The sequence below is a fragment of the Schistocerca cancellata genome, chromosome 11 (genome assembly GCF_023864275.1).
Source record: "Schistocerca cancellata isolate TAMUIC-IGC-003103 chromosome 11, iqSchCanc2.1, whole genome shotgun sequence".
Classification (NCBI taxonomy): Eukaryota; Metazoa; Arthropoda; class Insecta; order Orthoptera; family Acrididae; genus Schistocerca; species Schistocerca cancellata.
The window spans coordinates 164474170-164497509 of record NC_064636.1 but is presented as its reverse complement, the minus strand read 5'-3'; the positions used below and the strand labels follow the sequence as shown (position 1 = coordinate 164497509).

Below are 23340 nucleotides of genomic sequence, written 5' to 3'. Positions count from 1 at the left end.
AACATGTATCTATATTATTAAAAAGGAAACTTCATAAAAGATTATGACATTTATGATTTGTAATACGAACACTGAATAATTTATCACACGATAACTTTTATATCGACGTCACTTTCCGTGATTTACTGATCTTATTAATTTAGCAAAAAGTCTACAAAAACTGAAATCTTCAATTTACTGAACACCTTTTTGCACGACAATTAAGTGTATGTCACTCAATGTCATGTTAGAAATACTACTGGAAGCATTTCTATATTTTCTAGCTGTGACATCATTGGTATACAGTGATAATTTTAAATGTCAATTTATTTACATCAGTTCTATTTCAGTATACAGTGAATACTCACTTTTACAGTTTTGAGAGAACTTTTAAAAAATGGTGTAAACTGTGTGAAAATACATTTTAAGCATATAAGGTTTATATTTTGGCAAGCGCTCATACTGTCTGATAAAAAAGAATTCAGAAATATAGTTTGCTTCAGTTCCTTCTGCTAAATCTTTTTTTATACGGATTTCTAGTTCATAAATACATTAAAAAGTTTTGATGCCTAAATGAAAAATTTAGCAGGAGATTGAAAGCAATTATGAGACCTAGGCACATGTTACAGACATTTATTTCCCAGCAAACTCTAGACAAGAAGCAAATCTAACTTCAAATTACAAAATTTCCTTCATTGTACACCAAAAATGAATTTCTCCAAGCAAAAGTACGACAGGATAGCAGGGGGACAACAGATCTTGTTGACTGCACTAAGATGATGGACCCAATGACAGAATTAAGTTATATAAAGGTCACTTTGAAGTTAAAAGTATGTAGATACGGGCAGTGTAATGAAATCTAATTATGTACTACAGGATATAGAGGAGAAAGCCAGGTAAATTTTAGATAAGCTTGCAGGTCCCATCCTAACCAACCCCTCAGAAATCAGAATGTATTCTGAAAGAAACACAGAAAGTGTGTAACCATTATGACTGTATTTAAATTGTTTAAGCTTCAGTATTAGTTCCCAACCCAAGCAGCACATTAGTAATTGCTACATATTCCTAAAAAATCGTAGGTCACAATCCACTCCATAACTTCTGCTTTGAATCTAAGTTAATGCTCCATTTTTTTTTTTACAAATTAATACGTGAAAAATTACCATGTAGTTCATACTTTTTTTTCTCGCAAGAGCATCATATCTACAACTGTTCAAGCTTGTGTCTGTGTATGTGTGGACGTGTGTGTGTGTGTGCGCGCGCGCGCCCGCGCGCAAGTGTGTACCCGTCCTTTTTTCCCCCCTAGGGTGGGTCTTTCCATTCCCGGGATTGGAATGACTCCTTACCCTCTCCCTTAAAACCCAAATCCTTCCGTCTTTCCCTCTACTTCCCTCTTTCCTGAAGAGGCAACCGTTGGTTGCGAAAGCTAGAATTTTGTGTGTATGTTTGTGTGTCTATCGACCTGCCAGCGCTTTTGTTTGGTAAGTCACATCATCTTTGTTTTTAGATATATTTTTTCCCACGTGGAATGTTTCCTTCTATTATATATATAAAAACAAAGATTTTGAGACTTACCAAACAAAAGCGCTGGCAGGTCAATAGACATACAAACAAACACAAACATACACACAAAATTCTAGCTTTCGCAACAAACAGTTGCTTCATCAGGAAAGAGGGAGGGAGAGGGAAAGACGAAAGGATGTGGGTTTTAAGGGAGAGGGTAAGGAGTCATTCCAATCCCAGGAGTGGAAAGACTTACCTTAGGGGGGAAAAAGGACAGGTATACACTCGCGCACACACACACACACACATCCATCCGCACATACACAGACACAAGGAGACATTTGTAAAGGCAAAGAGTTTGGGCAGAGATTTCAGTCGAAGCGGAAGTGCAGAGGCAATGATGTTGTTGAAAGACAGGTGAGGTATGAGTGGCGGCAACTTGAAGTTAGCGGAGGTTGAAGCCTGGTGGATAACGAGAAGAGAGGATATACTGAAGAGCAAGTTCCCATCTCCGGAGTTCGGATAGGTTGGTGTTAGTGGGAAGTATCCAGATAACCCGGACGGTGTAACACTGTGCCAAGATGTGCTGGCCGTGCACCGAGGCATGTTTAGCCACAGGATGATCCTCATTACCAACAAACACTGTCTGCCTGTGTCCGTTCATGCGAATGGACAGTTTGTTGCTGGTCATTCCCACATAGAAAGCTTCACAGTGTAGGCCGGTCAGTTGGTAAATCACGTGGGTGCTTTCACACGTGGCTCTGCCTTTGATCGTGTACACCTTCCGGGTTACAGGACTGGAGTAGGTGGTGGTGGGAGGGTGCACGGGACAGGTTTTACACCGGGGGCGGTTACAAGGGTAGGAGCCAGAGGGTAGGGAAGGTGGTTTGGGGATTTCGTAGGGATGAACTAAGAGGTTACAAAGGTTAGGTGGACGGCGGAAAGACACTCTTGGTGGAGTGGGGAGGATTTCGTGAAGGATGGATCTCATTTCAGGGCAGGATTTGAGGAAGTCGTATCCCTGCTGGAGAGCCACATTCAGAGTCTGATCCAGTCCCGGGAAGTATCCTGTCACAAGTGGGGCACTTTTGTGGTTCTTCTGTGGGAGGTTCTGGGTTTGAGGGGATGAGGAAGTGGCTCTGGTTATTTGCTTCTGTAGCAGGTCGGGAGGGTAGTTGCGTGATGCGAAAGCTGTTATCAGGTTGTTGGTGTAATGGTTCAGGGATTCCGGACTGGAGCAGATTCGTTTGCCACGAAGACCTAGGCTGTTGGGAAGGGACCGTTTGATGTGGAATGGGTGGCAGCTATCATAATGGAGGTACTGTTGCTTGTTGGTGGGTTTGATGTGGACGGACATGTGAAGCTGGCTATTGGACAGGTGGAGGTCAACGTCAAGGAAAGTGGCATGGGATTTGGAGTAGGACCAGGTAGATCTGATGGAACCAAAGGAGTTGAGGTTGGAGAGACAATTCTGGAGTTGTTCTTCACTGAGTCCAGATCATGAAGATGTCATCAATAAATCTGTACCAAACTTTGGGTTTGCAGGCCTGGGTAACCAAGAAGGCTTCCTCTAAGTGACCCATGAATAAGTTGGCGTATGAGGGGGCCATCCTGGTACCCATGGCTGTTCCCTTTAATTGTTGGTAGGTCTGGCCTTCAAAAGCGAAGAACTTGTGGGTCAGGATGAAGCTGGCTAAGGTAATGAGGAAAGAGGTTTTCGGTAGGGTGGCAGGTGATCGCGTGAAAGGAAGTGCTCCATTGCAGCGAGGCCCTGGACGTGCGGGATATCTGTGTATAAGTGGCATCAATGGTTACAAGGATGGTTTCTCGGGGTAACAGACTGGGTAAGGATTCCAGGTGTTCGAGAAAGTGGTTGGTGTCTTTGATGAAGGATGGGAGACTGCATGTAATGGGTTGAAGATGTTGATCTATGTAGGCAGAGATACGTTCTGTGGGGGCTTGGTAACCAGCTACAATGGGGCGGCCGGGATGATTGGGTTTGTGAATTTTAGGAAGAAGGTAGAAGGTAGGGGTGCGGGGTGTCGGTGGGGTCAGGAGGTTGATGGAGTCAAGTGAAAGGTTTTGTAGGGGGCCTAAGGTTCTGATGGACTGTGTCAGCTTTCAGACAACACCATATACAAAGTTTGCCAAGGTAATCCCATTCCTGATGTCCAGGCGGAGCTTCAAGGAATCCTCAGAACCTTAGGCCCCCTACAAAACCTTTCACCTGACTCCATCAACCTCCTGACCCCACCGCCACCCCGCACCCCTACCTTCTACCTTCTTCCTAAAATTCACAAACCCAATCATCCCGGCCGCCCCATTGTAGCTGGTTACCAAGCGCCCACAGAACGTATCTCTGCCTACATAGATCAACACCTTCAACCAATTACATGCAGTCTCCCATCCTTCATCAAAGACACCAACCACTTTCTCGAACGCCTGGAATCCTTACCCAATCTGTTACCCCCGGAAACCATCCTTGTGACCATTGATGCCACTTCCTTATACACAGATATTCCGCACGTCCAGGGCCTCGCTGCGATGGAGCACTTCCTCTCATGCCGACCACCTGCCACCCTACCTAAAACCTCTTTCCTCATCACCTTAGCCAGCTTCATCCTGACCCACAACTTCTTCACTTTTGAAGGCCAGGCATACCAACAATTAAAGGGAACAGCCATGGGTACCAGGATGGCCCCCTTGTACGCCAACCTATTCATGGGTCACTTAGAGGAAGCCTTCTTGGTTACCCAGGCCTGCAAACCCAAAGTTTGGTACAGATTTATTGATGAAATCTTCATGATCTGGACTCACAGTGAAAAAGAACTCCAGAATTTCCTCTCCAACCTCAACTCCTTTCGTTCCATCAGATTCACCTGGTCCTACTCCAAATCCCATGCCACTTTCCTTGACGTTGACCTCCATCTGTCCAATGGCCAGCTACACATGTCTGTCCACGTCAAACCCACCAACAAGCAACAGTACCTCCATTATGATAGCTGCCACCCATTCCACATCAAACGGTCCCTTCCCAACAGCCTAGGTCTTCGTGGCAAACGAATCTGCTCCAGTCCGGAATCCCTGAACCATTACACCAACAACCTGATAACAGCTTTCGCATCACGCAACTACCCTCCCGACCTGCTACAGAAGCACTTCCTCACCCCCTCCAACCCAGAACCTCCCACAGAAGAACCACAAAAGTGCCCCACTTGTGACAGGATACTTCCCGGGACTGGATCAGACTCTGAATGTGGCTCTCCAGCAGGGATACGACTTCCTCAAATCCTGCCCTGAAATGAGATCCATCCTTCACGAAATCCTCCCCAGTCCACCAAGAGTGTCCTTCCGCCGTCCACCTAACCTTTGTAACCTCTTAGTTCATCCCTACGAAATCCCCAAACCACCTTCCCTACCCTCTGGCTCCTACCCTTGTAACCGCCCCCAGTGTAAAACCTGTCCCGTGCACCTTCCCACCACCACCTACTCCAGTCCTGTAACCCGGAAGGTGTACACGATCAAAGGCAGAGCCACGTGTGAAAGCACCCACGTGATTTACCAACTGACCGGCCTACACTGTGAAGCTTTCTATGTGGGAATGACCAGCAACAAACTGTCCATTCGCATGAACAGACACAGGCAGACAGTGTTTGTTGGTAATGAGGATCACCCTGTGGCTACACATGCCTCTGTGCACGGCCAGCACATCTTGGCACAGTGTTACACCGTCCGGGTTATCTGGATACTTCCCACTAACACCAACCTATCTGAACTCCGGAGATGGGAACTTGCCCTTCAATATATCTTCTCTTCCCGTTATCCACCAGGCCTCAATCTCCGCTAATTTCAAGTTGCTGCCACTCATACCTTACCTGTCATTCAACAACATCTTTGCCTTTGCACTTCTGCCTCGACTGACATCTCTGCCCAAACTCTTTGTCTTTAAATATTTCTGCTTGTGTCTGTATATGTGTGGATGGATATGTGTGTGTGTGCGAGTGTATACCCGTCCTTTTTTCCCCCTAAGGTAAGTCTTTCCGCTCCCGGGACTGGAATGACTCCTTACCCTCTCCCTTAAAACCCACATCCTTTCGTCTTTCCCTCTCCTTCCCTCTTTCCTGATGAGGCAACAGTTTGTTGCGAAAGCTTGAATTTTGTGTGTATGTTTGTGTTAGTTTGTGTGTCTGTCGACCTGCCAGCATTTTCATTTGGTAAGTCATATCATCTTTGTTTATATATATATATATATATATATATATATATATATATATATATATATATATATATAAAAAGAAAGATGATGAGACTTACCGAACAAAAGCGCTGGCAGGTCGATAGACACACAAACAAACACAAACATACACACAAAATTCTAGCTTTCGCAACCAACGGTTGCCTCGTCAGGAAAGAGGGAAGGAGAAGGAAAGACAAAAGGATATGGGTTTTAAGGGAGAGGGTAAGGAGTCATTCCAATCCCGGGAGCGGAAAGACTTACCTTAGGGGGAAAAAAGGACAGGTATACACTCGCACACACACACATATCCATCCACACATACACAGACACAAGCAGACATTTGTAAAGGAAAAATATATATTATATATAAAAATATATATTATTGGTGTTTTGCCCTTAAAGAGCGCATTTGGACTAAACTACATGGCCAGTTCCTTTTGCTGCCTTCCTTGCTGCCCAAACTTCCCTCATTCGCTCGCTGTGTTTCTGTTTCCGGTCCTCTGTCCATGCTTCTTGTCGGCTTCGTGTCTTCGGCTTCATCTTGATTGCCTTTTTGGTTGCCCATATTTCTTTCATCTTCTGGCTGTGATCTTGCTTTCGTTCTTCGGTCCATTTTATGCCTGTTTGTTTGTCGCATTGTATCTCATGTAGTTTACTTTTCTTAATGATGTTTCTGAACTTTATTCTGTCGTTTATTGTGTCTGCTGTTATGTTGAGCTGGTTCAGGTCGTTTTCTACCTCTGCCACCCATTTGTTGTTTCTAGTGGTTACCCAGTCAAAGATCTGTTTGGTCAGCCTGTGTGATGGCATTCTGTATAGGTGTCCATAGAATTGTAGTCTGCGTTTTCTAATCTTTTCTGTGATTGTCTCCGTATGTTTGTACAGTTCCTCTGTAGGTTTCTTGATCCATATTCCATTGTTGTTAGTTGCGCCAAATATTTTCCTAAGTATTTTCCGTTCTACTTTTTCTAATTGTCTGATACGTGTATGCCCTCGGATTAGTGTGGTCTCTGCTGCATATAGTGCCTCGGGGAGCACCACCGTGTCGTAATGGCGTAATTTGGCTTTTTGTGAGATAGACTTCTTGTTGTAATGATTCCACACTACTTTGTATGCCTTGTCCAGTTTAGTCTTTCTTTCTTCATTTGAGTCTCTGTTATGTCCACTCATTTGTAGTGTTTCACCGAGGTATTTGAAGTTTGCTGTTTTGTAAATCGTGCCATACTTTGTGTTCAGAGATGAGAGTTTCTTTGTGCTCATAAACTGTGTCTTTTCGTAAGAGATCTGTAGTCCAGTTTTGGAAGCGATTTCGTGCAGTTTTTCAATAGCGTCTTTTGTTTCCTTTATACCTTTCGTGACAATCGCCAAATCGTCTGCAAAAGCCAGGCATTTAATCTGTAGGTTTCCTATGGTTATCCCCTGTTGTGATGTTTCCCATTCTTTTATGACCTTATCTAACACCAGATTGAAAAGGAGAGGTGAGAGGCCATCGCCTTGTCGGACACCTGTGCGAATTTCGAAGGGCTCTGATAGTTCCCCACAGAACTTTACTTTGGAGGTCGTGTTGGTTAAAGTTTGCTCTATGATAGCTCGTGTTTTGTTGTCTACTTTGTATTCTGCTAGAATTTTGAAGAGAGTTTTCCGGTCGATCGAGTCGTACGCCTTTTTGAAGTCAACAAAGATAATGATCAGGTTCTGTTTGTGTTGTAAAATCATTTTCAGGTTCCAAATTTGTTCCGCACAAGACCGCCCTTTACGGAAGCCTGCTTGGTATTCCCCAATCAAGTGGTCGGTTTGGCATTCTAGTCTGTTCAGTAAAGCTTTAGAGAGGATCTTGTATGTGACCGGTAGTAGGGATATTCCTCTGTAGTTGTTCGGGTTAGTCTTGTCACCTTTTTGGTGTAGTGGGTGTATCAGGGCAGTTTTCCAGTCGTCAGGAATTTTCATGGTTTTCCAGATGTCTTCCAAGATCCTGTGGATGTCTTTGGTGAGTTCTGGGTCTTGTAACTTCCAGATTTCCGCGATGATGCCATCTTCTCCTGGTGCTCTACGATTCTTGAGTGACTTTATTATTTCTTTAACTTCTTCTAGAGTTGGAGGTTCACTATCTGGATTGTATGTGCTCGTTTCTGTCATCATTTCTTCCATGGGGGGGGGGGGGGGGGGGGGGGGGGGGGTCCGTGTTGAGCAGTTTTTCAAAGTACTTTGCCAGAATGTCACAATTGTTTTTGGTATTGGTTTCTAGGGTTCCATCCGGTCTTCTGAAGCACAAGTTGGGTGGTTGATATCCAGTCATATTTTCTCTGAACGTTCTGTAGAAGTTTCTTGTATTGTTCTTCATGAAGTCCGATTCGATCTCTGTCAGTCGCCGTTTGTCATACTGTCGTTTTTCACTGCGAATGATTTTGCTTGATTGCTTCTGTGTTTTCAAGAAGTTCATCCAATTCTCTTGGGATTTATGGCAACTAAATTTTTTTCATGCACTGATTCGTTGGTCAATAGCTTGGTCACATGTGTGGTTCCACCAACGGTGTTTCTGTGTTCGTGGTGCTTGGGCTAGTTTCATGGCCTCTCGGATTCTTCGTGAAAGTTGTGTCCAGTCTGTCGTTTTCTCCATTTTAATTTTGTGTAATATTTGTGTTTGGTTTAAAGTAACGTATTCTGGATCTGGTCTAACAATTTTGTTCTTCTGGAGCTTTTTCTTGGGCAAAAGACGAATCCTGATCTGTAGTAGGTGGTGGTCTGAGTCGAAGTAGCCTTTACGGCTGTCTATGTTCAAAATTTCTTTTTGTGAGTCTTTCTGCACTATTACATGGTCGATTTGTAGTTCTTGCTTTCCGCTGGGGAATTTCCATGTGGTAAGTTTTCGTGTTGGTTTCTTGAATTTTGTTGACATAATGGCGAGGTCGTGGCTTTTGCAAAAGTCTATCAGATGTTTTCCGTTTTTGTTGGTGTCCTTGTGTGGAGTATGTTTTCCTGTGATATGTCTGTATATCTTTTCTTTTCCGAGTTTGGCGTTGAAGTCTCCCAGTATTATTTTGACTCTATGTGCAGGAATTTTTCTGATAGTTTCTTCCATTGTCGTCCAGAAGTCATCAATTTCGTCCGGGTTTTTCCTGTTGTAGTCATTAGTTGGTGCATGTGCGTTGATTATTGTGTAGGATTTATTGGCTGATTTCACTGTGATGGTGCTGATTCTTTCGTTTGGTGACGAAAAGTCGATTATGCTGTCCGTGATGGACCTGTGTACTGCAAATCCTGTGCCAAAAAGCCTTAGGTTTTTCAGTTGTCTCGATGGTTTTCCTTTGTATATTCTGAAATTCTCCGTGTTGAAATGGTCTTCGTCTGTGAATCGTGTTTCTTGCAGTGCACATATTTTGATTTGAAATTTTTCGAGAGTGTCTGTCAGTTCCTGAAAGTTCGGCCACACACACACACACACACACACACACACACACACACACACACACACACACACACACACAGATATATATATATACACAAGCTGTGTCTGTGTATATGCGGATGGATATGTGTGTGTGTGTGCGAGTGTATACCTGTCCTTTTTTCCCCCTAAGGTAAGTCTTTCCGCTCCCGGGATTGGAATGACTCCTTACCCTCTCCCTTAAAACCCATATCCTTTTGTCTTTCCTTCTCCTTCCCTCTTTCCTCACGAGGCAACCGTTGGTTGCGAAAGCTAGATTTTTGTATGTATGTTTGTGTGTCTATCGACCTGCCAGCGCTTTTGTTTGGTAAGTCTCATCATCTTTCTTTATATATATATATATATATATATATATATATATATATATATATATATATAAAGAAAAGATTTTATGTGGACATGTGCTCATAAACGCTTAATTTCCATGTTAGAGCTCATTTTAGTTTCGTCAGTATGTACTGTACTTCCTCGATTCACCGCCAGTTGGCCCAATTGAAGGAAGGTAATGTTGACTTCGGTGCTTGTGTTGACATGCGACTCATTGCTCTACAGTACTAGCATCGAGCACATCAGTACGTAGCATCAACAGGTTAGTGTTTATCACGAACATGGTTTTGCAGTCAGTGCAATGTTTACAAATGCGGAGTTGGCAGATGCCCAATCGATGTATGGATTAGCACAGGGCAATAGCCGTGGCGTATCGAGACAGATTTCCAGAACGAAGGTGTCCCGACAGGAAGACGTTTGAAGCAATTGATCGGCGTCTTAGGGAGCACGGAACATTCCAGCCTATGACTCGCAACTGAGGAAGACCTAGAACGACGAGGACACCTGCAATGGACGAGGCAATTCTTCGTGCAGTTGTCGATAACCCTAATGTCAGTGTCAGAGAAGTAGTTGCTGTACAAGGTAACGTTGACCACGTCACTGTATGGAGAGTGCTACGGGAGAACCGGTTATTTCCGTACCATGTACAGCGTGTGCAGGCACTATCGGCAGCTGATTTGCCTCCACGGGTACACTTCTGCGAATAGTTCATCCGACAATGTGTCAATCCTCATTTCAGTGCAAATATTCTCTTTACGGATGAGGCTTCATTCCAACGTGATCAAATTGTAAATTTTCACAATCGACATGTGTGGGCTGACGAGAATCCGCACGCAATTGTGCAATCACGTCATCGACACAGATTTTCTGTGAACATTTGAGCAGGCATTGTTGGTGATGTCTCGATTGGGCCCCATGTTCTTCCACCTACGCTCAATGGAGCATGTTATCACGATTTCATACGGGATACTCTACCTGTGCTGCTAGAGCATGTGCCTCTACAAGTACGACACAACATGTGGTTTATGCACGATGGAGCTCCTGCAGATTTCAGTCGAAGTGTTCGTACCCTTCTCAACAACGGATTCGCTGTCCGACGGATTGGTAGAGGTGGACCAATTCCATGGCCTCCATGCTCCCCTGACCTCAACCCTCTTGACTTTCATTTATGGGGGCATTTGAAAGCTCTCGTCTGCACAACCCCGGTACCAAATGTAGAGACTCTTCGTGCTCGTATTGCGGACGGCTGTGATACAATACGCCATTCTCCAGGGCTGCATCAGCACATCAAGGATTCCACGCGACAGAGGGTGGATGCACGTATCCTCGCTAACGGAGGACATTTTGAACATTTCCTGTAACAAAGTGTTTGAAGTCACGCTGGTACTTCCTGTTGCTGTGTGTTTCCATTCCATGATTAATGTGATTTGAAGAGAAGTAATAAAATGAGCTCTAACATGGAAAGTAAGCGTTTCCGGACACATGTCCATAGAACATATTTTCTTTCTTTGTGTGTGAGGAATGTTTCCTGAAAGTTTGGCCGTGCCTTTTTGTAACACCCTGTATGTGTGTGTGTGTGTGTGTGTGTGTGTGTGTGAGAGAGAGAGAGAGAGAGAGAGAGAGAGAGAGAGAGACTTAGTAGATAATGTCAGAACTTCTAAGAGGGTCTTTGCGGATGGAGCTGATGCACATGGAGAAATCTCGACACTAGAAAACTGCACTGAAATGCAGGAAGACCTGCAAATAATCTGTCACTTTCTGTATTGTGTGGCAACTGACACTAGACATAAATAAATGCTAACGTGTTGTCAACAAATAGGCAGAAAAATCTACTACTATATGATAACAGGATTGCAAAACTATCACTGGAAGCAATTTGTAGTGCTTCGGAACTTCCGTGTAAATTCTAGAACCACTTTGCCTATCTCCGTCTCAAACCCACGATATTTTATACAGAAGTGTGAGAGAGATAAAGCTGACCTACTGCGCACTGCATGTTTGTGTGCAGGTCTAGAAACAGGCACGAGCAAAATGTGGACGCGGCGGCCGAAAGGCGGCACACACAGTGTTGTATTAGCGCACGCGCGCTTTTGTGTGTGTGTGTGTGTGTGTGTGTGTGTGTGTGTGTGTGGAGGGGGGACGATGACGAGGGCCTTACTGGCCGAAAGCTTTATTTGTGACAGTATTTTTTTTTTGGTGCCTATCTGCGACTGGGCATCTCCGCTATATGGTGAGTGGCAACTTTCCTTTTCATAACATTCTTCTTCATTTTCACATACATAGTGCACTCCACATCATTCCTAATCTGCTAAACGTATGACATCCTCAGGCATCCCTGACGATTCTTTCCCTCGATAGGTCCTTCTGCTAGTTTTATTTAACATCAATAGTTGACACATGCAATATTATTGATAGTATTTTTAAGAACAATCGATACATCGATTGTTTTGTGCATGTATTTCAAATTAAAAATAACTATCTAAAAATTCCTTATGGTTTTAAATACAACAATACAAGGTATGCAAATTTTGTTTTATAAAAAGTAACGTATTTAATATCTGTCCTTTAGTCTGTTGTTTAAAATACAGCATTACAAGGTACAAAAACTTTGTTTTATAAAAAGTAAGGTACTTAAATCCTTCTCCTTTAGTCTGTTGCGTTTTTCATTAATTATTTCTCTTGCCTTGGAGAAAACTTTCTGCAGGACTGAAGTCGCTGGATGGCACAAATATTTAATGACTGTTACACACAACATACTATTAAATTTTGCTCAATATTCTATTCCACATAAGCCTGCTTGTCTATTACATGTTTTTCAAAGTACTGACATAGGTCAATTATGGCATCACTGACTGGTGTAAAGACATCAACGTTACACTGTTGCTGATTGGGCAAAAAAGTAGTACATATTGACCTATGTCGGTCAATTATTTTAAGTGTGTGGACCGGAGCGATGTTCGCCAAGTCACACTTTGGCTTTAAACATAATTCTGCTGTAATTCCCTATGTTCACTGGCATTGGTCACCAAGCCTGAATTATGATGGCAGTGTTCCATACACAGTTTTTACAGTATGTGTGTGGATCACCTCCATGAAGGCAAATTGAGTATCCGATTGCCGCCACATTATCCCCTACTTTAGTGTTTACTGCAACTCATGGCCATAACTTCGTCAAGAAGCTCAATCAGGCACGTGCATTAGTTTTTGACTTGATTCTAGACCATTTCAGGTCAAATATACTAATCTTGAATAATGACCATCTATTTTATATGGCCCGTGTTGCCGGATATTACAGATTAGATATAGACTTGTTCATAAGTTCAATCATGACCATTTGTGTGCTAAGTTAATAGGATGTTCATGCGTTTTTACCATAGCTAAGCAAGTGCTTAATAATTAAGTCTTAAAAATTTCTAGATCTAGTCATAATAATGACGATGTTAGCTTTATATTATCCTTCCCACTCCTAAGTTCTTTTTAGGTGATTAAACTTCATGCTTAAGCACAAAACTTTCCTAGACAGGCCAGACATTGTAAGCACAAGTCTTCCTCATATAATGACCAATGAATACTTAATAAATGTTAAGACAAGTCGATCTAAGTACGTTCTGCACAGGATAACATATACGCCCTTTTCCTCAGCTATACCTTTTATTTCACTCTACTAGTAAATTCAAGGTCAGGAGTTAAGTTCGCGTCTTGTCCCAACGAGTAACTATCATACAGTTTATGTGCAGGCACAAGGTATTGAGTACGCCTAGGCGGGCCTCATGATGCTACGGTCAGTTCCAGTACAGCACTCGTGGCTGCCACATCGCGGTCCCGAAGTGGGGCTGACGCAGTTCCAGGTAAGTTTTTACAGTCTGACGATAATTTATGGCTATGTAGTTTTAGCTTGACAATGTCCACTATGGACAAACGGTAGTTACTTTTATTCTGAAGAAGGTTGGGTTATCCTGACTAAAACCTAGGTAAATGGTGCAACTGAGACTGTTGGTCATTAAAATTAAAATTAATATTTATACAGTTGCTGATAGGACCGTGAAATGTTGAAAACATTCAAGTCATATGTAAAGGTTGTTACTGGTGCCATAGTTGGTGTCCAGTCCCTGGTGAATGTGACAGGAGCTTAGTTCAGCTTTCAATGTTCCTTTACAAAGGAAAGCCCAGAAGAATTGCCCCAATTTAAGACTCATGTAACTGAAAAGATGGATGAAATAAGTATCTTTAAGAATATGACCACCTCAATGCCAACCAGCAAGGTTTTCAAAAGCATTGATCAGTTGAAAACCAACTTGCACTTCTCTCACGTGATAAACTGAAAGCTTTGGATCAAGGAATGCTGGTACAGGCAGTGTTTCTCGATTGCTGAAAAGCGTATGACTCAGTACCCCACCTATGCTTATTGTCAGAAGTATCATGGAGTATCAAGTGAAATCTGTGACTGGATTGAGGACTTTTCGACAGTGAGGACACAGCACATTATCTCGGATGGAGAGTCATCGTCAGATATAGAAGTAACTTCGAGTGTGCCCAGGAAACTGTGTTGGGATCCTTGCTGTTCATGTTGTACATTAATTACCTTGCAGACAATATTAAAAGTAAAATCAGGCTTTTTGCAGATGATGCAGTTATCTGTAATGAAGTACTATCTGAGATAAGCTGCATAAATATTCAGTTAGATCTTGATAAGATTTCAATGTGGTGCAGAGATTGGTAACTTGCTCCAAATGTTCAGAAATTTAAAATTTTGCACTTCACAAAATGGAAAAAAATGTGGTATCCTATGACTATAATGTCACTGAATCACTGCTGGAATCAACCAACTCCTACAAATACAGGGTGAGGCAGTGAAACGGCACGATTTCGATAGTGGTTGTCGGGTGCGGAGGGGGGTTGCGAGAGTGGGGGAAGTGACCTTGGGCGTCTAGAGTGTTGGAAGTTTCAGTAGCCATGGAGCGTTGGTCGAGTGCGCAACGCGCCTTTCGTCGTGAATTCAACCTGCCGCCACGGGCTCCCGTGCCATCAAGGAAAGCCATTCTCCTTTGGGTTAAAACCTTTGAAGCTACTGCTAGCACAACAAAGAAAAGAGGCGGCAGCACAAAAACAATCCGGACACCCGAGAACATTAATCGTGTGCGCGAAGCGTTGGGACGAAGTCCGCGAAAATCCGCGAGACGGCACAGCGCAGAACTTGGTCTCAGCAATCGATCAGTAAGACGGATTTTGAAGAGTGACCTTCACTATCATCCATACAAAATTCAGGTAGTGCAAGCCCTTAAACGTAATGACTACAATAACCGTATACGCTTTTGCCAGTCAATGCTTAACGTTATTGAACGAAATGAAGAATGAGTGCATAACTTAAGGATGAGTGATGAAGCCCACTTTCATCTTAGTGGGTACGTAAATAAGCAAAACTTCAGATATTGGTCCTCAGATAACCCGCACGAACTTCATGAAAAACCTCTCCATTCTGAAAAAGTAACAGTCTGGTGCGCAATGTCATCTCGTGGAATCGTGGGGCCCTATTTTTTTGAAGATGAAGATGGCAACACAGTGACGGTAAACTCTGGACGTTATGCTGACATGTTGACCATTTTTGATCTGCCTGGAATTGATCGACATGATCCAGATGCTGAAACACTCTTCCAGCAAGATAGTGCAACAAGCCATACTGCTAATGTCTCAATGGAATTGCTCAGACTTGCATTTCCACGACGTCTAATCAGCAGGAATGGCGATTTCCCCTGGCCTGTCCGTTCACCAGATCTGACGGCACCAGACTTTTTTCTTTGGGGCTACCTCAAGTGCAAAGTCTTCCAGGAAAATCCACCAAGAACAAAAGAAGACCTGAAGGAGCGAATTCGACAGGAAATTAACAACATTCCAGTACAGATGCTACGAAACGTCATGGGACAATTTCATCTCAGGCTTAGACAATGTGTGCAAAACCAAGGACGACACCTCACTGACACCATATTTAAAAAATGATTGTTTTTAAGTTAAATCTTTAATTTCCACTCTTGTACTTGAGATCCATGTTCAACTATTATGATTTTACTTGTAAATAAATCTTTGGTGGTTTTACAAAATCGTGCCGTTTCACTGCCTCACCCTGTACCTGGGTGTAATGCTTTGTAGGAATATGAAATGGAATGATCACACAGGTTCAGCCGTGGGTAAAGCAGTGGTAGACTTCGGTTTACTGATAGAATATTGGGGAGGTGCAATCTGTTTACAAAGGAGATTGCTTACAGGTTACTCATGCGACCAACTCTAGAACATTGCTCAAGTGTGTGGCATTCATACTGGATAGAACTAATAAAGCACTCCGTCTTCAGGCCACGAGTGGCCTACCGGGACCATCCGACCGCTGTGCCATTCTCGGTGGAAGATGCGTATAGGAGGGTCGTGTGGTCAGCACACCGCTCTACCGGTCGTAAGATGGTATTCTTGACCGGAGCCGCTACTATTCGGTCGAGTAGCTCCTCAACTGGCATCACGAGGCTGAGTGCACCCCGAAAAATGGCAACAGTGCACAGCGGCCCAGATGGTCACCCATCCAAGTGCCATCCACGCCCAACAGCGCTTAACTTCGGTGATCTCACGGGAACCGGTGTATCCACTGCGGCAAGGCCGTGGCCCAGATAGAACTAATAGGGGATATAAAGAAGGGCAGCACGAATGGTCACAGCTTTGTTTAATCCATGGGAGTGTGTCACAGAGATGCTGAAAGAACTGAAATGACAGCCTCTTAAAGACAGAAAGTCTACTCTGCTGATATACTACAACCCCCTACATATCGCTCACACAGGGATTGTGAGGATAAGATTAGAATAATTACTACACGCACAGAGGCTTTCAAACAATCAATCATTCTTCCTGCACTCCATATGCGAATGGAACAGAAAGAAATCGTAGTAACTGGTAAGTAGTGTCTGCAAGATGGGTGCCACGGCAGCTGACTCCTGAAATGAGAGAACGACATGTCGATGCTTGTGATGAACTTCTTTGGTGCTCTGAAGGAGAAGGTGATGGCTTCCTTGCAAGAACTGTTACTGGGGACGAAAACTGGGTTCACTTCCACCAACCAGAAACGAAGAGAGGGAGCAAGGAATGGCACCATTCCTCATCACCAAAACCAAAGATGTTTTGAACAGAACCATCAGCAGGGAAGGTTATGCTGACACTCTTTTGGGACGAAAAAGGCTTCTTTTGGAGCATTACATGCCTAGATGGACCACTGTCACCAGTGCATCGTACACAGACCTCCTAAAGAATCATCTGTGGCCTGCAATCAAATCAAAGCGATGTGGATTGCTGTCAATAGGTGTCCTTTTGCAACATGACAATGCAAGGCCCAACACTGCCCACACAACAGTTGCAACAATCACAGACCCGCATTTTGAGTGTCTTCCTCATCCACCATACTCACCAGACCTTGCCTCAAGTGATTTCCATATGTTTGGACCACTCAATGATGCAACGGGAGGAAAGAAGTTCCGTTGTGATAAAGAGGTACGCCACGCGGTGCACGAGTGGTTGCGCGGACTACGAAATTAATTTTTTTCTAAAGGATTTTATGCACTTTGTGAGCGCTGGAGGACTTTCATTGAGTGTGGGGGAGATTATGTTGAAAAGTGATACAGTTTCGTACCACTTCTGCACAATAAATAATATTTTAAAAAATATTTAAGGTTTTCATTTGACTCACCCTCATAGATGAAATCCACAGTTTTCATGGTCATTAGGTCAATTAAAGATAATGAGATTTAATCCTCGAGCGGGTGCGCCATTTTTTACAGAATGAGCAAGTGTGTGGCATACTTTGTACATATGTAAGGAACAGCTGTCTTTATGTTAGCAAGATAAATATGTATGAGCAAAATCATAGTTTAATTTTAGTTAATTAAACAATGATAAAATGAACTTACATTATATGAGCTAAATCACTGTTGAATCAAACACTACTAAAATAAACTTTCATTCTATCACACTGTGGCCCCCATGCAAGTGTTACCCCACAGTAATGACCCACTAAAAGCATTAAACAGTGCAGCTGCATCACATCCCTGCCAATCGCGTATTTGATTACTGATTATCTTGTAAATAACTGCCCCAGTCTGGGATTGCACCACTAACTCTGAATCTAGGTCATTTTCTTGCACGGATCGCACTTTTATTTTCTTACCTAGCTCGTTGTTTATTGTATGTAATTGCTGCTCATTTGGATGGACGACAGCACTGTATTAATTCGAGCAATAATGAAGGAATAGATATGGGTTCGCAAAACTTTTTTTATTTTTATTTTTAGAAAGAGAACAACACCAACGCTGGAACAGCAAGAGATGGTGTTATTAATGGATGGTGCACTTTAAACATAGATACACCTGCTCGAGCGTTAGGTGTGTGTACAGTAAAATATAAAATCTTAGTCCACAGTAACAGTATCATAGCATGTGGCAGTGCATAATGAAGATGTGAGGCAATGTATCATCACTAACACACTGTAACCTGAAGTAAGGATCATCATGACTGACCATTCACAGACAAAATCAATCAATTACTGATGAGAGCAACAGGGTTTGCTATCTTCCTCACATGACAAATTTGGTTTCGTTTTCTGATGAATGCATTCACAGTAATTATTCTTATTTTTTAATGAAATTTTGTGTTAAATTACTATTATAGCCAGTTCACTACATATTGTCCATTGTACTTATCCTTTTAAACGTGTGTCAATTAAATTACACTGAAGATAATTTATTTTTATATCGAATAGAAGACAGGCAGATAACCGGGCAGATGTCAATAAATGCGATGACATAAATAACAAACTGCATTGACTGCTTTCACAAGCTCGTGACAGAAGGTAATGGCGTACACATCGTTCTATCCAAATGCGACTGGCACTACTCGTTCACGTCAAAAGCTTAAGTTCCCTGTAACACCAATTCTAGTTGGCTCTGACCAGCAATACTGTCAGATCTGTTACACCCACAATTCCATAAATTTTACAGAACTGAAACAATGTACGAAGATGGGAAGCAGTATTTTGTAAAAGATTGCCACAAAGTTCATGTTCTGATGAGGGGTGGGTTCTAAATCCTAATCCCGGTAGAATAACTAACTGACGGCAAGTGGCCAAAATCGACCATCATTGGCCAGTCAGTTGCGGATTCCAGAAGGTAATGTTCACAATAGAATGCCAATTGTGAGACATACCATTCCTAGAATGATGTTTTCCAACTCCTTTATCTATTGCCTGACGAAAGACGTTCGTACGTTAAAGCAGTTCGAGAGTGGGAAGCACCCCATTTTTGGGAGGTTTCTTACGATTTGTGTTGATCCTGTGATTTTGATTATGCGTGCTGCAGACTGGTGTTTCTACCTGTCGGGTTGAGTCGTCGTCTCCTTGGGGACAGCGAGGAAAGGCAGGGAGTGCACGTGACCTCTGTGACCCCCAAAGAAATCATCGTGGCATTGATGTTCAGATTTTACGGTACTACTACTCTTTTGAGCCTCGTGCGAGACAGATGCATAACAACATAGCTGGAATCTGATGCATGCGCAGCCAATTCACTGAGAGAAGTCAGAGTCGTATATTATAGGAAATACAGTGAGTTCAACTTCTCTGGGTGTGTTATTCCACTGGAAAAAGAAACGTCTGTCTTGGCATCTTCAATGCAATGCATCGAAGTCCACAATGGGAGAAGCTGTCCCACAGTTTGAGGGTACCGAATAGCAGGACCCTCGCAGCATCAGTACTGTACAATGACTGCGAGCGTGTGTGTGTGTGTGTGTGTGTGTGTGTGTGAGAGAGAGAGAAAGAGAGAGAGAGAGAGAGAGAGAGAGAGAGAGAGAGAGAAACACAAAACCTAGCAAGATACAGATGTTACAGATTCACTACCAACGGCCTAGTCTTAACACCACCATTACAGAAATAAAGACTGAGGACACATTTCAAATATGTGAGGACCATCCAAAGGTGTGTAGGATCAGATGGTGACAGCTCAAGCTGGAGGCTGCATACTTCCCTCCAGGACAATTCCAGTGTTTGTCTGGTGTTTGCTCTTTACTCCGGAGGCCCCATACAAATCCAGATGGATCTACAAGGAAGAAATTGGATAGCCTGGGACGGAAAGACGTATTTCTGCAGAACTTACGAGTGCGTGTTCAGACGCCGAAAATCACCGGTTCTTGTTGCGCATACGTGACGTCCTGGACCTCGGCGCCGTGGATCCGGAGCCGATGCTGAACATCCCCACTGAGCCGGGTGTACTTTGGCCGAAGACGTTTGGCACATTGCCTCCTGAAAAAGAACGGACAGTGTCCGTAAGTAACAAGGGAAATACCTGTCAGCTCTCTGCAATCCTTATTAACTTATATCTATAACTTAAAGGTTGATTCAAAGTAGAACTCGATGGAATAGAAGGGAAAGGAATATCACCGTCAAATGGAGTTGTGTTCGCATTTGATGGAATGTCAACAGAACGTCACTGTCTGTGATACAATAAGACAGGATACAGTAACTAGCAAAGATAATTAAAAGCAAAAGCAAAGTACAGACAGAACATTTTTGACGAAGTTTGTTATGTAAGCAGCTGAGAAATGAAACAACTGGAAAAGTGACACACACACACACACACACACACACACACACACACACACACTTGAAACACTGACATTTATTTTCTAGACAAAACACATATACACAAACATGTCAAACAATATTTATAAAGCAATACATAGAGCCTTTTTACCACATCCAATGCTTATGTTTCCCTTGTAAGTACCAAACAATGTTTTAAAAAAATTCACTATCCTAAAAAGTATTTTAAATGAAAATTGTTTCATTAATTTGCAGTGTTTTTCTTTGTTTAGTTACTGTAAAAACCAATGATCTTTTAATTTCAAATACTCTGGTGTGCAAATCTTAAGGATGAAAGGAACTTTCGGATGATCTGTCACTGCCAGGTAGATTGGGGTTTAGCGTCACATCGGCATTGAGGTCAGTAGAGATGAAGCACATGCTAAGAAGGTTTTGAGGAAGAGGAAGGAAACTGGCCATGCCCTTTCCGAGGGAACTATCTCGGAACAATTTAGGGAAATCAGGGGAAACTTAAATCTCAGCGACAGAGGAAAAATTTGAACTGTTGTCCTCCAAAATGTAAGTCCAGTAACGCAGCTGACTTGGACCGTACGTAGAAAAAACTGCTACAATATATTAGAGAAGTACTCGAAAGAAAGAAATACGTAACGAGACGAGCGGAAATTATACTTCTATTCACCAAAATTATCGTGTTTGACAATGTTCCCGAGTGAATTACACGTTCCCACCTGTCGTCATATAAGGGTGTGTCCAGAATTGTCAAACACGGCAATTTTGAAAGTCCAGGTGTTACAGTGCGGGCAGGGATAAAGTTGTACGGACATACTACATCCAAATCTTTGCACACACCATCCAAAGGTACTGTGACACTGTAATCCTACCCCACGGGCATCTTCTTCAGAGGTGCCCTCAGCCCGACATCATTTTAACGATAACAAGGTGCGCCCATACGAAACTGTGCAGGTGGAGGAGTTCTTTCAATGAGAGGATATTCAGTACACGTACTAGTATGCCCAGCCCGACTCCCCTCTACCCCCTACACCATTTAAATCCCCTAGAGCACAAGTGGGACGCATCGGGGAGACGTTATTTCAGCACATCCAAATGCGCCGACAGCCATCTGGCAGTCGTTAACCGTGCCGGTGGAGCACCGGAATGCCCTACCATAAGAATGCCCGACCGACCTCGTCGCCAGCACGGGCGCGTACATTGCTGCCAGTGACGATCGTACACCCGTTAAGGACCGTGTTTGTCATTTTGTAATGTCCAGTGGGCCATCATAAATTGCAGTGACTTCGGTGTAATTAGTGTCTTTGAATACAGGTGTCATTCCTGTTACTCTCACTGTACATTTCCTTCAGTTACCTCCAGTGCAGTACAGACGTCACCTTCGCGGAATGCACCCGGCGTGTCACTCACATCTACGTGAGAGACGGTGCTCTCAAATCTTCTGCCGGCGCACTTTCGACTCGCTCGCCGTCGGAAGCTTACCGTTCTCTGCCAGGTGGCACCAGAGGACGACAGACGGCCACAGCCCCACTGCACACACCTCCGACCGTTCGGCGCACGTTTTTTAAACGGCCACACTCGGTGCTTTGCCCTAGATTCAGTGCACGTAAAGACTTACCGATGTCAGTACAGAAGACAGCAGTGAGGACGATACGTCGACACGGCATTTCTATCGAGAGTATTACCCTCGTCGTGTATAACTCGACACCACGGTGGAACCTGAAGCGGTACAAAGTTACGGACACTTTAATTATGGTCTTTACGGGCCACTTCCACCACCGACACAACATTCTAAATTATACGGTCCACGTTTCGTAGAGTTTTGTCACTCGGCATCGACACGTCGTGTGAAAGTCGGTTTTGCACACCGAAAAATTTAGCCTCTTTCGTGAAAGGACACTCTGAGTAAAGTATTTGAGCTCCACAGTGTTTCACATAAAATGAAGCTAACAATAAAATAAATTTTAAAGAGACACCAAAGCACACAATATACTACTGCAAAACAAGTGGGTGCAGCGACAATACGTCAACTTCCACCGTTAGTAAACGACACCACTCTCGCCCCCACCAATGTCGACAATTTCTTCCCGAGAACCTCCGACACTGACACTCCTTTCAGCCACATTCCACTCTGTACACTCTGTGCAAGTCGACCTTTACTGGTGAACTCTTCGTATTTTAAAGAGTTATTGTGGCACTAGGAATGCTCGATATTTTACCACAGTGCGTAAGGCCCGTGTCACGAGGATTGAGATTTGCTGTTAACTTTATCTGCTGTCTCGTTTGACAGCTTCGAGCAAACATTAGGCCATTAGCTACAGGAGGGGTTCACACATTTGCACGTGACAGCTAAGTGATATTTCACTTGTCAGATTTTTGGAGTGCTACCTGACCGGTCGGGAGCAATGTCGACATTTGATATTGCAACCTGTGAGGTGCAAAGATAGCTACACTACGGAGGCACGCAGCTGAAGTTCAGTCACACGGCGTCTTCTTATTACAGCAGAAGTGTTCTTAATTGATGCAAACCAATCACAAAACTCCCAGTTATTACAACAAACATTTTGCTACATAACAACCTGCTGCAGGCATTACACCGTGTGACACCTCCGACACGTGTGCCGCACAGTGCACTTACTGGGAAACCCGCCCCGTGCGACGCGTGCCGAAAGGGAAGTCGGACTTACCGGGCGTCTGGCCGGCCGCATTAAACTGGAACGCCCCCTTCGGCGTAGACGCCTGGCCCGCGGGTGCCGCAAACGGGAAAGCCGCGGGGCTCGCGTCGGCGGACTGCCCGAACTGGAAGCCTCCGGGCTTCGGAGCGGCCGCAGAGGAACTCTGCCCCGTAGCCCCGAACTGGAAGGGCACGGCGGCGGCTGCCGCCGTCGTGGTCACGGGGCTCGCCGCGCCGAACGCGAACACCCCCTGCTGGCCGGCCGTCGTCACTGCCGCGCTGGCCTAAAACGGAGGTGAAGGTACAGCACACCACCCCAGCTATTGTCAACGTAACACAGAAGTCTTATTATTTCTTCTCAGAAATATCAAGAAAACATGTAAGCACTAATGTATTTTGTAGAGTTCTTCGAGCCTACAGGAGTCGACTAATAGCTTGTTTGGTAATGAGTACTATAGAATATTGCCAGTTACTTGTGATCGTTACTCTAAATGAGACATTTTAAAAAGATTATCACAAGTGAAGAGGCATATTAATAAAGGTGAAGATAC

The 23340-nt window shown here is 43.7% G+C and overlaps 1 protein-coding gene and 1 pseudogene across 1 annotated transcript in view; both read right to left on the bottom strand.

Annotated features, from left to right (window-relative positions):
- The window catches only part of LOC126108400 (nuclear pore complex protein DDB_G0274915), a 137181-nt gene that overhangs the window by 10066 nt on the left and 103775 nt on the right, over positions 1-23340 (bottom strand). The window contains exons 12-13 of the mRNA XM_049913610.1: positions 22803-23073; positions 19661-19806 (exon numbers count right to left, since the gene is read on the bottom strand). Coding sequence (XP_049769567.1) covers positions 19685-19806; positions 22803-23073 — 393 coding nt within the window. The 3' untranslated portion in view covers positions 19661-19684. The remainder of the gene's footprint in view (positions 1-19660; positions 19807-22802; positions 23074-23340) is intronic.
- LOC126109105 (5S ribosomal RNA) lies at positions 16021-16138 on the bottom strand (annotated as a pseudogene).